The 12,552-nt window shown below is 48.2% G+C and overlaps 1 protein-coding gene across 1 annotated transcript in view; it reads right to left on the reverse strand.

Annotated features, from left to right (window-relative positions):
• LOC131289121 (cadherin-89D-like) overlaps window positions 1-12,552 on the reverse strand; it is a 38,161-nt gene that overhangs the window by 3,538 nt on the left and 22,071 nt on the right. Inside the window, exons 2-6 of the mRNA XM_058318326.1 lie at window positions 6,970-7,277; window positions 6,349-6,795; window positions 6,023-6,276; window positions 4,482-4,614; window positions 636-4,415 (exon numbers count right to left, since the gene is read on the reverse strand). Of these exons, the coding sequence (XP_058174309.1) occupies window positions 636-4,415; window positions 4,482-4,614; window positions 6,023-6,276; window positions 6,349-6,795; window positions 6,970-7,277 (4,922 nt within the window). The remainder of the gene's footprint in view (window positions 1-635; window positions 4,416-4,481; window positions 4,615-6,022; window positions 6,277-6,348; window positions 6,796-6,969; window positions 7,278-12,552) is intronic.

The raw sequence follows: 12,552 nt of genomic DNA on the forward strand, positions 1-12,552 counted from the left end.
GTTATAAGATTTATGTAGGCCATACATTAATACATAGAAATTGAAATTGAAATAAAATGATTGAAAATGCATTTTAAGTTGCTATTTGTTGGAAAATTTTCAATAGCTGAACGTGTACAAATGTTAAAGTGGTGCATATTTTATTTCGCATTCAGTTCCATATTTTGCTTGTTTGTTGTCTTGTATCACATTCTTGTTTTTCATAAGATCATAACATTACACTGTTTTCAGGGCCAATTCGTCGGCATCAAGCTGCTCTCTGCCAGTAGTAGGCAGTGAATTGCACGCGCAAGGTTTTTGTTTGGCATCGTTAGGAACCAGTTTGGGTTTGTTAAGTTAAACTTTGCCGTTATCGGTAGCAACATTGGCACGACAACAACGCGACCTTTTCTCGTCGCGCCAATGTTGCTACCGATAACGCCAAAGATAAACTTAAAAAGTCCAAAGTGCTTCCTAACGAAACCAAACAAAAAAAACAGTGCAATTGACTGCCTAATACCAACAAAGTGCAGCTTGATGCCGACGAATTGGCCCTGAAAACAGTGTATTCTAAAATTAATGACACTTCGCCTTGATAAGAATATTATATCTTCAATTTTCATTTTAGGGCAGGGTAAATATTCATTTACACTCACCTCAACTTTCATCACCGAATATCCGTAGTTGGCAGTATCCGGCACGACGGAAATGATCGGTCCATAGTTATCGCGGAAAACCGGCGCATTGTCGTTCACGTCCACCACCTTGATCATGATCTCCACCTCGTTGTCGTGCACCCGATGCAGCTGATTTTTCCGTCGTACCGGGTTCTCCAGCGCGTACAGCACACTCGGAATGCTGCGACTCTCGCGCTTCAATCGTTCCACCCGGATCTTCACCTCGTACGCGTCCCGTTCCTCACGATCGAGTGGCCGCAGCAACCAGAGCGATCCATTCCGCTCGTCGATCCGGAACTGTCCATCGAACGTGTCACCAACGATCTCCCACCGGAACGGTTCACTGGCGTACCGTTTCGAGAGCGTCACGTTGAGGACGATCCGTGGTGCTGGGTCGTTCTCTCGCAGCTCGATCTCGTAGTAGCGGTAAGGGAAGAGCGGTGGCTTCTCATCCACCGGTTGCCTATGCTGTGGGTCACCTTTTAGGTTCACGATCAGCAGGGCAACGCTGGAGCGTGGTGGCGTTCCGAAGTCGGATGCAACCACGGACACGTTTACCTGCTGGTTTTGCTTCCGGCCGTCGTTGGGATGAGTGTATTTGGATGCCGTTGTTACCACACCATCCTTCGGGTCAACGGTGAACTGGAGGACGTCACTTTGTCCCGTGAGCGAGTAGATTACGAGCCCGTTGCCATTCTCCCGGAAGTCACTGTCGCGGGCGAGGACCTGCTTCACGAACGTACCTACCGGAGCGTTTACGTCCAAGTACGCTACGTACACTGGAAGTCGTTGGACGGTGCTACGGTCACTTCGCAGTTCGTCGTACGCCGTGAACTCGGGACTGTTGTCGTTACGGTCCATCACGATCACCTCCACGTCCACCATGGCGGACAGCTTGAGGTCGAAGTTGTTGTCCGAGGCAAGCACCCGAAATCGGTAGGAGGACACCGTCTCGCGATCGATCTCCCCACTAACCCGGATCGTCCCGTCGAGCGGGGAGATCGAGAACGGAATCTTCTGATCTCCCTTGGGCAGCAACAGGTACGTGACGTTCCCGTTCATACCAGTGTCATCGTCGTTGGCGCGCACCTGCCCAATCTTCTTGCCCGTGATCGGATACGAACCCTCGTCCACATTGAACGTGTACCACTGCTTCTCGAACACGGGCGCATTGTCGTTGACATCGTACACCTTGAATGACACTTGCAGTGCGTCCGAGAGGCCGCCCACATCCTTGGCGGTGATGTTGAGTGCGATGTCACTCTCGGGTGGCAGTCGCTGGGCCACCTTCAGTTCGCCGTTGTTGCGATCTATCTTGAAGTACGTCACCCGGTCGCCAGTGGTTTTTTCCACCTGCCCCGACACCTCGTAGAACACTCGTGCGTTTTTCTCAAAATCGTCATCGTTTGCTGTCAGCTTCAATACCACCTTGCCCACTTCCACGTTCTCTGGCAGGGCAAACCGCAGCTGAGATTTCTGAGCGGCCGCACGCGTATTCCGTCCACGCTGGCGCGTTCTCTGTTGCTGCCGGTACAGCTTCCTTCGCATCGTCAACAGATCCCGATCGGCCGAACGGTTCACCATCACCGCCTGGCTATCGTACAACCGTGGCATACCAACGTACGGTGCCGACTGGACCATCTCGAACAGACTCTCCACTCCGTATGACACACGACTCGCTCCAGCCAGCTCCGACAGCCCGCCCGAATCGAGGAACTCCGGTAGCACCTCCGTCTCTATCTCGTCCAAGTATTGCAACTCCAGATCGCTCGTGTTCTCGATCATCTCGCACCGGCTCTTACGGAAAATGGCGACCCGCTCGAACACTGGCGCACAGTCATTCACGTCAAGTATCAGAATGCGAAGCTCCACCTCCGACATCAGATTGTCCCGATCGGTGGCCGTCATCTTAAGCGTAAGACTCTCGATCTCCTCGCGGTCCAGCTTGTTCGGACCCATGAAAAGGATGTTGTAGTGTGGCGTCGACGCGTTCCCGTACTCCTGCAGTTGCTTGTGAGGTCGGGCTGGGCGTTCACCGGAGTCCACATTGGCAATCTGCAAGTTCCGGAAGATATGCGCCACTGTTTTGTTGTAGTTGGAGAGCGTCGAGTTAGAAAACTGTGCCACAAATGAGTTCGATTCGCCCGATAGGAGCAACTCGTAGTCACTGTTGGGACCGGCAGCGTCGGCATCGGCGATAATGATCGGGTTGTTGAGCACGATCTCCGTCCCTATCGGTGAGTTTTCGGCAATCACACCCAAGTAGAATGGTCGATTAAACGTCGGCGGGTTGTCGTTCTCGTCCTCAACAACGATCACCACCTGATAGATCCCAGCGAACGTCCGTTGTTTGTAGAAGTACTCGGCGATGATCGTCACCCGGATCATGTCCTGTCGCTCCCGATCGAGTCCCTTTATCGTCATCAGCTTGCCATCGTTCGTAAGGCGCACAGTGTCCGCCACATCGTAGCTGTTCACCAACGAATACTGCACGCCACTCGTCGGTTGACGCGAGTTTCTCGCCTTTCGGGTGCCATTAACGGACGCCATTGCATCAAAGGTCACCAACGGGTACAGTCGGATCAGGTTCGCCTGAGCGGACAGGTCCCGGGTAAACCGTCGAGCGTACCGTGTTCGATTCTTCCCACCATTAAGCTGAAACACTTGTCGATCCGCTCGGTTCTTATCACCCCGCACAGATATCAACGGTGGAAGGCCTTTCTCGTCTGCGTCACACTGTTCCTGAAAGTCTTGGAACTTGAGCTGGCCGATCAATGCGTTCGGTTTGTTCTCCTTCACGCGGAACTCGATCGGTGTAGCATTGGTGCCGCGCAGCAGCATGAAGTTGTGCTTGATCACGTGTATCGTCACGTTCGTGACGATGATTTTCTCCAGGCTGTTGTACGCCTCCGGCGTCAATTGTTCGGTATTCTTGCCTGCCGACTCGGGCAAGTACGAGACGACCGTCTCAAACTCGTAGCATCGCCGGTCGAACTTCTCCATCGACTCGATCACCGTTACGATGCCCGATCGTTCCTCGATCGCGAAAGGGACTCCCTCGGGATAGGAGTGGAGCAGGTCGAAGAAGATTTCTTCGTCCGACACCATATCGAAGGTGGTTCGAATTTGACCAACCGATGAGCCGATTGCGGCGTCCGCCCCAACCCAAAACTCGTACGGAGCTCCGATGAACTCGATATCCTCGATTGACTGACACACGATGTCGATCGTGACGAGAGCTACGTTGAATCGCGACTCGGACGGATTCTGTGGCTGATCTCGTGCTTCCACGAAGAATGCTATCTTTCCATAGGTTAGTGTCTCCGCCACACGTATGTCGCCCGTGTCGACGTCAAGCCGGAACGGAATGGCGAGGTTCGGTCGGACGTTTTTGATGTTGTACTGTACCTTTCCATTGCCCAGATCGTCCGGATCGAGCGCACGCAGTTGGCCAACCTTGGACCCAACCGTGGCATTGCAGTGTGTCTTGAACTCGTACAGCGTACCCTGCTCGAACTCGGGTGTGTTGTCGTTGGTGTCGAGTAACGTGATCTCCACCTGCACCTTGCCGTAGTTACGGCTACGATCATACTGTTCTATCCGCTCGACCGCATGCACGTTCATCTTCAGCGAACTGCGCTGCTCCTTGTCCAGAAACGTTTCGTCACGTACCACGATCCACCCGGAACCATGATCGATCATGAACGCTCCTTTGGGATCCTCATCCATCAGATAGTAGTAGAACTCCCCATTTTCTCCCTGTAAACCCAGAGATATGTTATGTATGTATGATCTTATCCGGAAGCTTCCCAACTCCTTACGTACCTGATCTCGATCGATCGCGTTCACCTGTAGTATGCTGAAGCCCTTCGGTAGGTTCTCGATGATGGAGATGTTGTACAGGTCTACCTCGAACTCGGGCACGTTGTCGTTCAAGTCGATCACCTCAATCTCCACCCTAAAGGGCGCGCACGATGGCGAAAGTGGTGCATCAGAGAAAGGGGAACATGAAATGAACCCACCCAAGCAAAAAGCCAACATGAGAAATGGAATTAGAAATCATCCCTAAACACCTACTACCTAACCAGACCACCAGCGCCATCATTACAACGCGTTTATTCTTCTATGGCAATTGTTTTGGATCATCTGGTTTTGTTTTTCTCACGCCTCAAAGGGTTGCCTCGTGCACCTCCCAAACCCCTTCGGCAGAGGCGCGTTAACGAACTGACAATAAAGCAGCATATGAAAGTGAAAACTACTTGTGCTCCCCACGCTGCACAGTGGACCGAAAAGCGATCAAAGGGATTTGACATTTTTCTACAATTTATTCTTATAACGGACGTTTGGACATTAAAAAAAATTGTAGATGACTGAATAGCTGCCAATTCTAATGTAGTTTCTTCAATTTTTTTTTTCGCTTATCCAGAGTAAATAAATAACTAAACAAGGGTCAAACCTATGCTGCAGTATAACGACTTACATTAAGCATGAATTGATAGAAGAATAATGAAAATATTTTAAATGATTTATAGGACAATTTTGAAAAGAAGTTTTACCTTTTCCTTACGAAACTCCAGTTAGTTCACAAAGTATGTTTGATATAAAATTGCATAACCAAAAAATCAGCGTATCTATCTGATATACAGGGATATTATACAGTCACCAACATGATTAAGTTGTACCTCAAACCTTAGCTCAATGTTTATTTCCAATTAACGCAAATGCATTGTGATTATTTTTTGCATATTGTTTTGCATATCTTTTATAACATTTATGAATATAAGAGAAGAAGACAAACAGTTTAACCTTGAGAAAAAAAAAACAAAATTTGTATTGTAAAATATAGTTACAAGACAAAGGGCCCACTTTTGCTTTTCTATAGTGAACATAAAAGTGAATAATAAAAAAAACGCATTTCTATATTTAATGAGTCCTCCTTTGGCTTTCAGAATCTGCTGAATCCGCTTTGACAATTTCTTCCCCAGATTTTTAAGGAATAGACGAACCTATGCGCGCTCTACGGTATCAACACAGGCGTTTTTGTTCGTTGAACCAGTTGTGTCGATCCCACTGATGAGAATTGCCCGCACATTTTCAATGGGGCTTGGATTCGGTCTCTGAGGAGGCCAATCTTGTGGTCTCATATCACAAGACCGAAAGAATAAAATTGTCTCCTTCGCAGTATGCTTTGGTACGTTGTTCTGCTAAAACTTTGCTTTTCTCTTCCTGGCTCGTCTGATTCAGTGAAACCTTAAGATTTTCCTTCAAGATATTTATGCTTAAATTTACAGTCGTCGATCTTTGAACAATCAGTATTTGACCAGTATCTCGCCCACTGTGCAGTCCAACGGAGAGACGATACTTACCGTGCGAAGGCACTCTTTGCCGGGTCGTTTATCTGTTGCGCCTCGATCTGCAGTGTGAACGTGTTATCCGGCAGACTTTCGCTCTCGAGGTCGATCTCCTTCTGCAGGAAGAGGACGCCCGTTTCCGGTGCGATCCAGAACAGTTGCCGCTCGTTCCCAGCCACGATGCCGTACACGAGCGTTTCGTTCAGCGAGTCCTGATCGAACGCCATAATCGGTGGCTCGATGTACAGCGGGATGTGAATCGGTTTGCCCTAGGAGACAGTGGGGTGGGATTGACATTTATTTGTTGTGGCTTCCGTCGCGGCCTGCGGACACACTCCTACCGTGAGTGGGGTCGATTCCTTGATGCGCGTCTTGTACAGGGCCCGGGTGAAGATCGGTGGCAGATCGTCGACGTCGCGCAGGTTCACCCGAATGGTGGCGTTGGTGGTGCGGGGCGGATTACCCCGGTCGCTCGCCACTATCTGGACGCTCATCGAACGCCAGCCGGCATCGAAGTCGAGCGGACGCTGCAGCACCAGCGCCGGCTTCTGCGAGCTCTCGAGCCGGAACGGAAAGTCGCCGCTCTTCATGTGCTTCGCCGCCAGCGCGTACTCGAGGTCGGAATTCGGCGTGTTTGGCTTATCACGATCAATTGCCTTAATTCTATTAAACACCACCGTCTCAATTGGCGTTGATTCGTCGAGCGTTACCACGTACGGTAGATTGATAAATTCGGGATCATTATCGTTAATATCTTCAATGTAAACAGTAATTGTAAAAAATGAAGACTGCTGCCGTTCGTCGGTGAGTTTCGGTTCCGCCGCGGCATTTGTGGAACGCCGGGTTATGCAAGGGATCGGCCGCGACATGGAAGACAAACGGAAACAAAGTTAGCCCATCGGTAGAATTACATAAGGACCATGTGTGATGCCACCACAAACACACGAAACTCTCACACTTACATTGTCCTGCTTCATGCCCGTCCCGCTGCAGAACACACTGAACTTCAGGATGCTCTGCGGATCCTCGGAGTCAACCAGATTGTCCAGACTCCGGTTGAGGATGACACTGACGACCGTGCTGTTGATTTCCTTCAGCTTGAAGTACTCGTAATCGCTTGAGTTTTCCGTCCTCGGGATGAGGATCGAGTTGCGAGGGTACGCGTACAGCGACACGATCTCCCCACCGACCGGGAAATCCTCCTTAAGTCGCAGAAACTGCACGCCATCCGATTTTGTTCGGAGATTACTTTTTGAGTATAGTTTGCACGCTGCGAAAAATTAAACACAAACATACGAAGTTAATAACGAAAATGGTTAAAGTAATAGTTAAAAAATAATTAAATTGCAACAAACTGTCCACGGATGTAGGTGAACCGCGTCCAACCGGTTCTTTACGATCAGCAACGGCACGAAAGCAACACTGTACGGTGCCCGTCTATGAAATATGTAAATTTAATCGGTGAACTAGCTGTCCGAGCAGGTTCAAATGAGTCGACAGTTTAGGACGTCGATCATCGAGACAACAACTGGAGGCAATCGATTCGGTGATTCGATGGGATGTTTTTCCAATCTCGTTCAGTCCGTTTTAATTCCCCCCGTACAACAGTCATCTTTTAATGGTTCCTGTGTCTGGTAGCAACCAGCTCGGCGAGACACAGTGCGCCTCGGCCAAACGACAAATCGATGTCTCAATTCGATCGGAATGCACGACTCGAACGGGCGCGCGAGCCATCACGGTACGATAGCCCGGTATAAATTAATACTAATTAAGTGGAAGCCATTCATCAGGGACAGCCCCTTTTGGACGGGGGTTGAAGTGAGCCGCGTATCAGGTGTGGAATGTAGAGCAATAAAGAACCAGAACCATCGAAAAACGGCTCGAGAAATTCTAATCACCGCAGCTCCGCTCGTTACTATTATCGAATTGGAAGCGTCGACACGTCGGAGTCGGAGATGCTGACGTTCGGGAGTGGTAAAACGTGTTCCGAGAGTGTGTGTCATAGACGGCGGCTCAACAGTTTGATTGGCAAATCGTGCGACATTGTAAAAACGAAGCCGGTCTGTTGCCGGACTTGAGAAGGCCTAATAAAGATGGCTTCCGAACTTGACATGGTCCACAATTCTTCAGCGTTCGGGGATACTTTCTTACAAGATTGAGTGGCGCAGTTAGTGGTTGCGCTTTGGGTGGACCCGTCGTGGGAGCAAATGAAGTTGAACCATCCGGTATATCTTCACTTTCTAAGCCAAATAATTGTGTGTCTCCCCACCTTAACTTGAACCCCCCCCCCCCGAACGCTGTGAACCTGATGCGAGAAAAACAAAACTTACTTCCCTCAAACAATGGACCGGCGGATTTTCCCCGTCGTGAAAAACGAATACAGAATGGTGTGAGGGTGGTAGGCTTTCAAATTTATCACTCGAAGAAATTAATCAGTTCGTCTTGCCGCCGCCAAGACTCCCCCCTCCCCCCCACGTTGGGCCTAATGGAAGCGCACTTTGGCTCGGTTGGTCGTTCGCCAAATGGTTCGTTTGTTGACTTGGAGCTCTCGAGTCTCATTACGATTAGGCAAGCGATTAGCGAGACAGACCGGGTAAGCCTACGACTGCCGAACGGAGGCTCACGCTGGGACTTGTGTTAGATGAGCCGCGAACCACTTTCTACGCCACTTGGTAGGAAGGGTGCCTTCAGCACAATCGCACGAGATAGCCACAGGCGAACGGCCGACGATCCAACAAGTTGGCCGTTGGGCAGGATGAAAAAGCCGGTCATAAAAATCAACCAAACCCAACTCGACAACGTCGGTCCATCGAAACGGTTCCATTAATCAGATTATCTGGCCAAAGGAACCCCCGAGCGGATTTCTTACTGGCGGAACGTGATGAGAGGTTCTCTCGAGGGACTCGAGACCAGAACAAATATTGCAGTGCCACTTGGCCTATCCATTTTCTTAGCCCCTTTTCTTCGCACTCAAATTTCTCGATGAATGAAACTTTAAATCGCTATCAGCATTTCAGCAGACGTCTGGATGGATTCGCTTCGTCAGTATCTTCCAGCTGCCACTTTGCAATACTTTCATCGGAAAATTCTGGTAAAGCCTCGGATTACGATTTTCCTTTCGCGCTATCACTTTTCCAACCTTTTCTTTTCCCAAGCTGACAAACGTTTTGGTTGGGGATAAAATATCTTCCAACATCAGCGAAAGCGCGTGGAGTTCGAAATCTTGTAATCCAACGTACGGTGTTCGGAACGGGTTTTCAAACGAGAAGGAGAGCGATACATTTTATGCAAATTGAAATTCGTCTTCCCAAACCGAAACTGGTGGCGAAAGTGGTCCCCGGAAAGCGGCTGTCCACCCCGCGAGCCAAATTGCCAAATTAGCACATGAAAGTGATGCCGGAGCGCCTTTTCCACATTAACAAACAATGTGCATCAATTGGCGCACCGGCTCTGTGGTTTGGAGTTGACGAACCTGTGGGTCACGCAACGTTGGTTTGGACTTTTTGTTAAGAAGAGCGGTCGTTTCTCTTCCCCAAACCCCCGTTAGTTGAGATCGGATGGATTCCGGGAACCTCCCCGAGACGATGAACCCAGACGGACAGTGTTCCGTGTGTCGCCATCGGCGATGTTGATGACGGAAAAGACACATTGTTGAGCGACATATGTCCCTGTACAGGTGCTTCCCAGAAGGTCTAAAACCCCATTAACTACTCAGACTGGATGTATTTGCGTATCTTTTGCTCTTTCCCTGTTTCTCTTCGACTCCATCGAGCATGAAAACGGTACATCGGTAGCATAAATGTATGTCGGTGGCGGTGAAAAAAACACTGCAACATATCGCATGCATTCGTAAGCGCAAGGCATTCGTTCGACCGTGGCAGGAATGGTAGTTCACACGGGTGTGGGACGGCAGTTTTTCACACGGCCACCCCCCCCCCCCCCCCCCCCCTAGAGGTGATTTTCCAGTGCAGCCAGGCGATTCATTAGGAGGTTTTCCCTGCCACGGAAGAAAAATTCAAACTTGTCAGCGAATAAAAAATACACACATACTCAAAACAACAAAATATCATTTCAATCCAATGATTCCCAAGAGTTTCCATTTCGCTGAGAGGGAAAGCATGACCCATCTCCCAAACGAGCACACGTGTGTGTGTCGAGAACGCACAGTTTCTCGAAACAATCAACCAGCCCCCTAGCCCTACGTGGGGCGGAAAGTGGAAAGTGAAAGAAAATGAGAGCTAGAAAAAAAAACTGAACGGGCTTAAAGAATGCTGCTTCGCGATCCATCCGGTGGCACAACTGCCAGGAACCATTAGGGAAACACCTGCGCTCATAAGCGCAACCAATGCGGTGGGACGGTGGGTTTGCATGTTGCAAAGTCCCACATGGAAAATTTCCTCCTGTCCCCCCAAGTGGAAAGCGAGACCGAGATGGAAGATTCCATTGTTCTGCAGGTTCACGTGGCCTTTAACGTGACCTCTGTGACTGGTGGGTTGCTTTTGTGGGGAAGATCTAGTTTGGAAAGCATTTGTGAGGAGCGGGGGACGTCATTTTCCCGATGGCACCGCGGGCTGTGGATGGTACTTCATCGGGAAGGGAAAAGAAAAAACGACGAGAGATAGAAACGGTGAAACAAAGTCCGTTTTGGTTGTGGTTGGAAATGAAAGGAAAATCTCGATGGAAAATTATGAATATTTATGAATTATTGTGTGAAACTTGTGCGATGGGGAACGGTGGTAAGCAGGGGATTTCCCGGCGGCTTAACATTTTCTGTCAGCGATAATGAAGCGTCGAAGGCGGACGCTTTCGGGCTGACGATGCTTTTCACCGCGACGTCAAACTCCGGTGACAGATATAAACAGCGACTGGTCGGGAGCGTGGGTGTATCGAGGGTGGAATGAGACTGAAGCGGGCGGTGTGGGTGATCCATTTTCTCTTTCACCGATTTTCCAACCGTCAGCAATCGGGCAGTGGCATCCCGAGCGGGGATTTTAGAAAGGGAACGTTTCCTTGACGGCTTCGATGGATGGGAGTTTTGTCGTTCGCAAAGAATTTCCACCGGCACGGTACGATGATTTGCGATCTGCCCCTGCCCAATGGCTGTAGGTTACTGGGACCCATAGGCCGGAGGCCAGCTACTCTACACTTTAGCAGACGACAGTGTGCCAGCATTACATAAAGGCAGGCCACTGCGGACGCCGCAAATGCAGTCGAGATGGAAAGCATGATAGCAAAGGATGGGAAAACAAGTCCAAGTGTAGGCGAGAGAGCGAGAGAGAGAGAGGGAGAGACCGGAGCACTTTGAAGGTATTTTGCGTCCCTTGCAGAAATTAGCTGATGGGTCGGGGATTTGTATGTTTACTCCCAGATTATGCTCAACGATGCATATCCTTGTCAGTTCGGGGTGCTCGGTGTGTTTGGCGCAAACAGGCTACACCGAGAGCCTGTACGCACGCGATACCAGACGGGTGGTAAATATTTGCATGAAACCATTAAGAGGCCTTAGACGGCTCTGAGGTAAATTAAGTGGACTTGGCTTTTCTCACCGGGTAGCAAGATAGGGCATCGTGTTTGGGCGGATAAATGAATTATCGTCGGGCATACGATATAACGCAGCTAGGACGGCCGGTGCTAATCTAATAAGGTGTTGAAGGAGAACCATTCGCCTCTTGGATGAAAATATCGGAATCAATGAACTACTCAAGAGTACTGTTTATTCTGTTTGGTCTGATTTGTTTAATCAATTCAGTAGTATTTCAAATAGTAGTTTATCGGATCCCTAATGATATGATTAGGCATTTTGCTTCCTGAAAGCTGATTGGAGCTCGGTTTTTATCTTAAATTAAACTATAAATAGGGCAGAGCGTTGATTCAATTAGCAGTCCCTGAAGATTGATTGAAACCTTTGCAAATAACGATAAATTAAAATTATTTAAAAGATCGTTTCGTGTAAACTTTAAAACACAGCATACAATAACAGAAAAACAGATAATGATTTGGTTGCCTCACTTAAAAACAAATGTGATCCGATAAAAAGATTCTCATTAAAATAACGTAAATTAAACAAATAGCTAATATGCAATACGTACAAATAAATTTAAATTATTAACATGTAAAACAATGCATCGCAACGCTAGAATCTATGACTGAGAGCTGGCCAAGCGACATATGAAAAACTCTTATAGTTTAAGAAGTTTAAACTGGCAAGAACAAAACTTCCAATTTGGGAATCAAAGCCATCAAAAAGAACCATGCAGCCTATGTGTTTGTACGTTGTATGAACTTATTATGTTGAAAAATATACGTCAAAATATATCTTAAAATATATCTTAAAAAATTTTCATGTTTATTTTTTTTTTTGATTAATATTTTTGATTATTTTTGAAAGATTTTATTTACTACGATAACCATGGGACTAAATATTTTCTAATTTACTTTGATACTAACTATTTTATGAAATGTTTAATGATAGTTGAAATAGGTTTTACTTCATTTTTCTCATTTGATTCAAAACGATTAAAATCTTTATGGCTTTCGTTTTCTTC

This window comes from Anopheles ziemanni, chromosome 3, assembly GCF_943734765.1.
Source record: "Anopheles ziemanni chromosome 3, idAnoZiCoDA_A2_x.2, whole genome shotgun sequence".
NCBI classification, from domain to species: Eukaryota; Metazoa; Arthropoda; class Insecta; order Diptera; family Culicidae; genus Anopheles; species Anopheles ziemanni.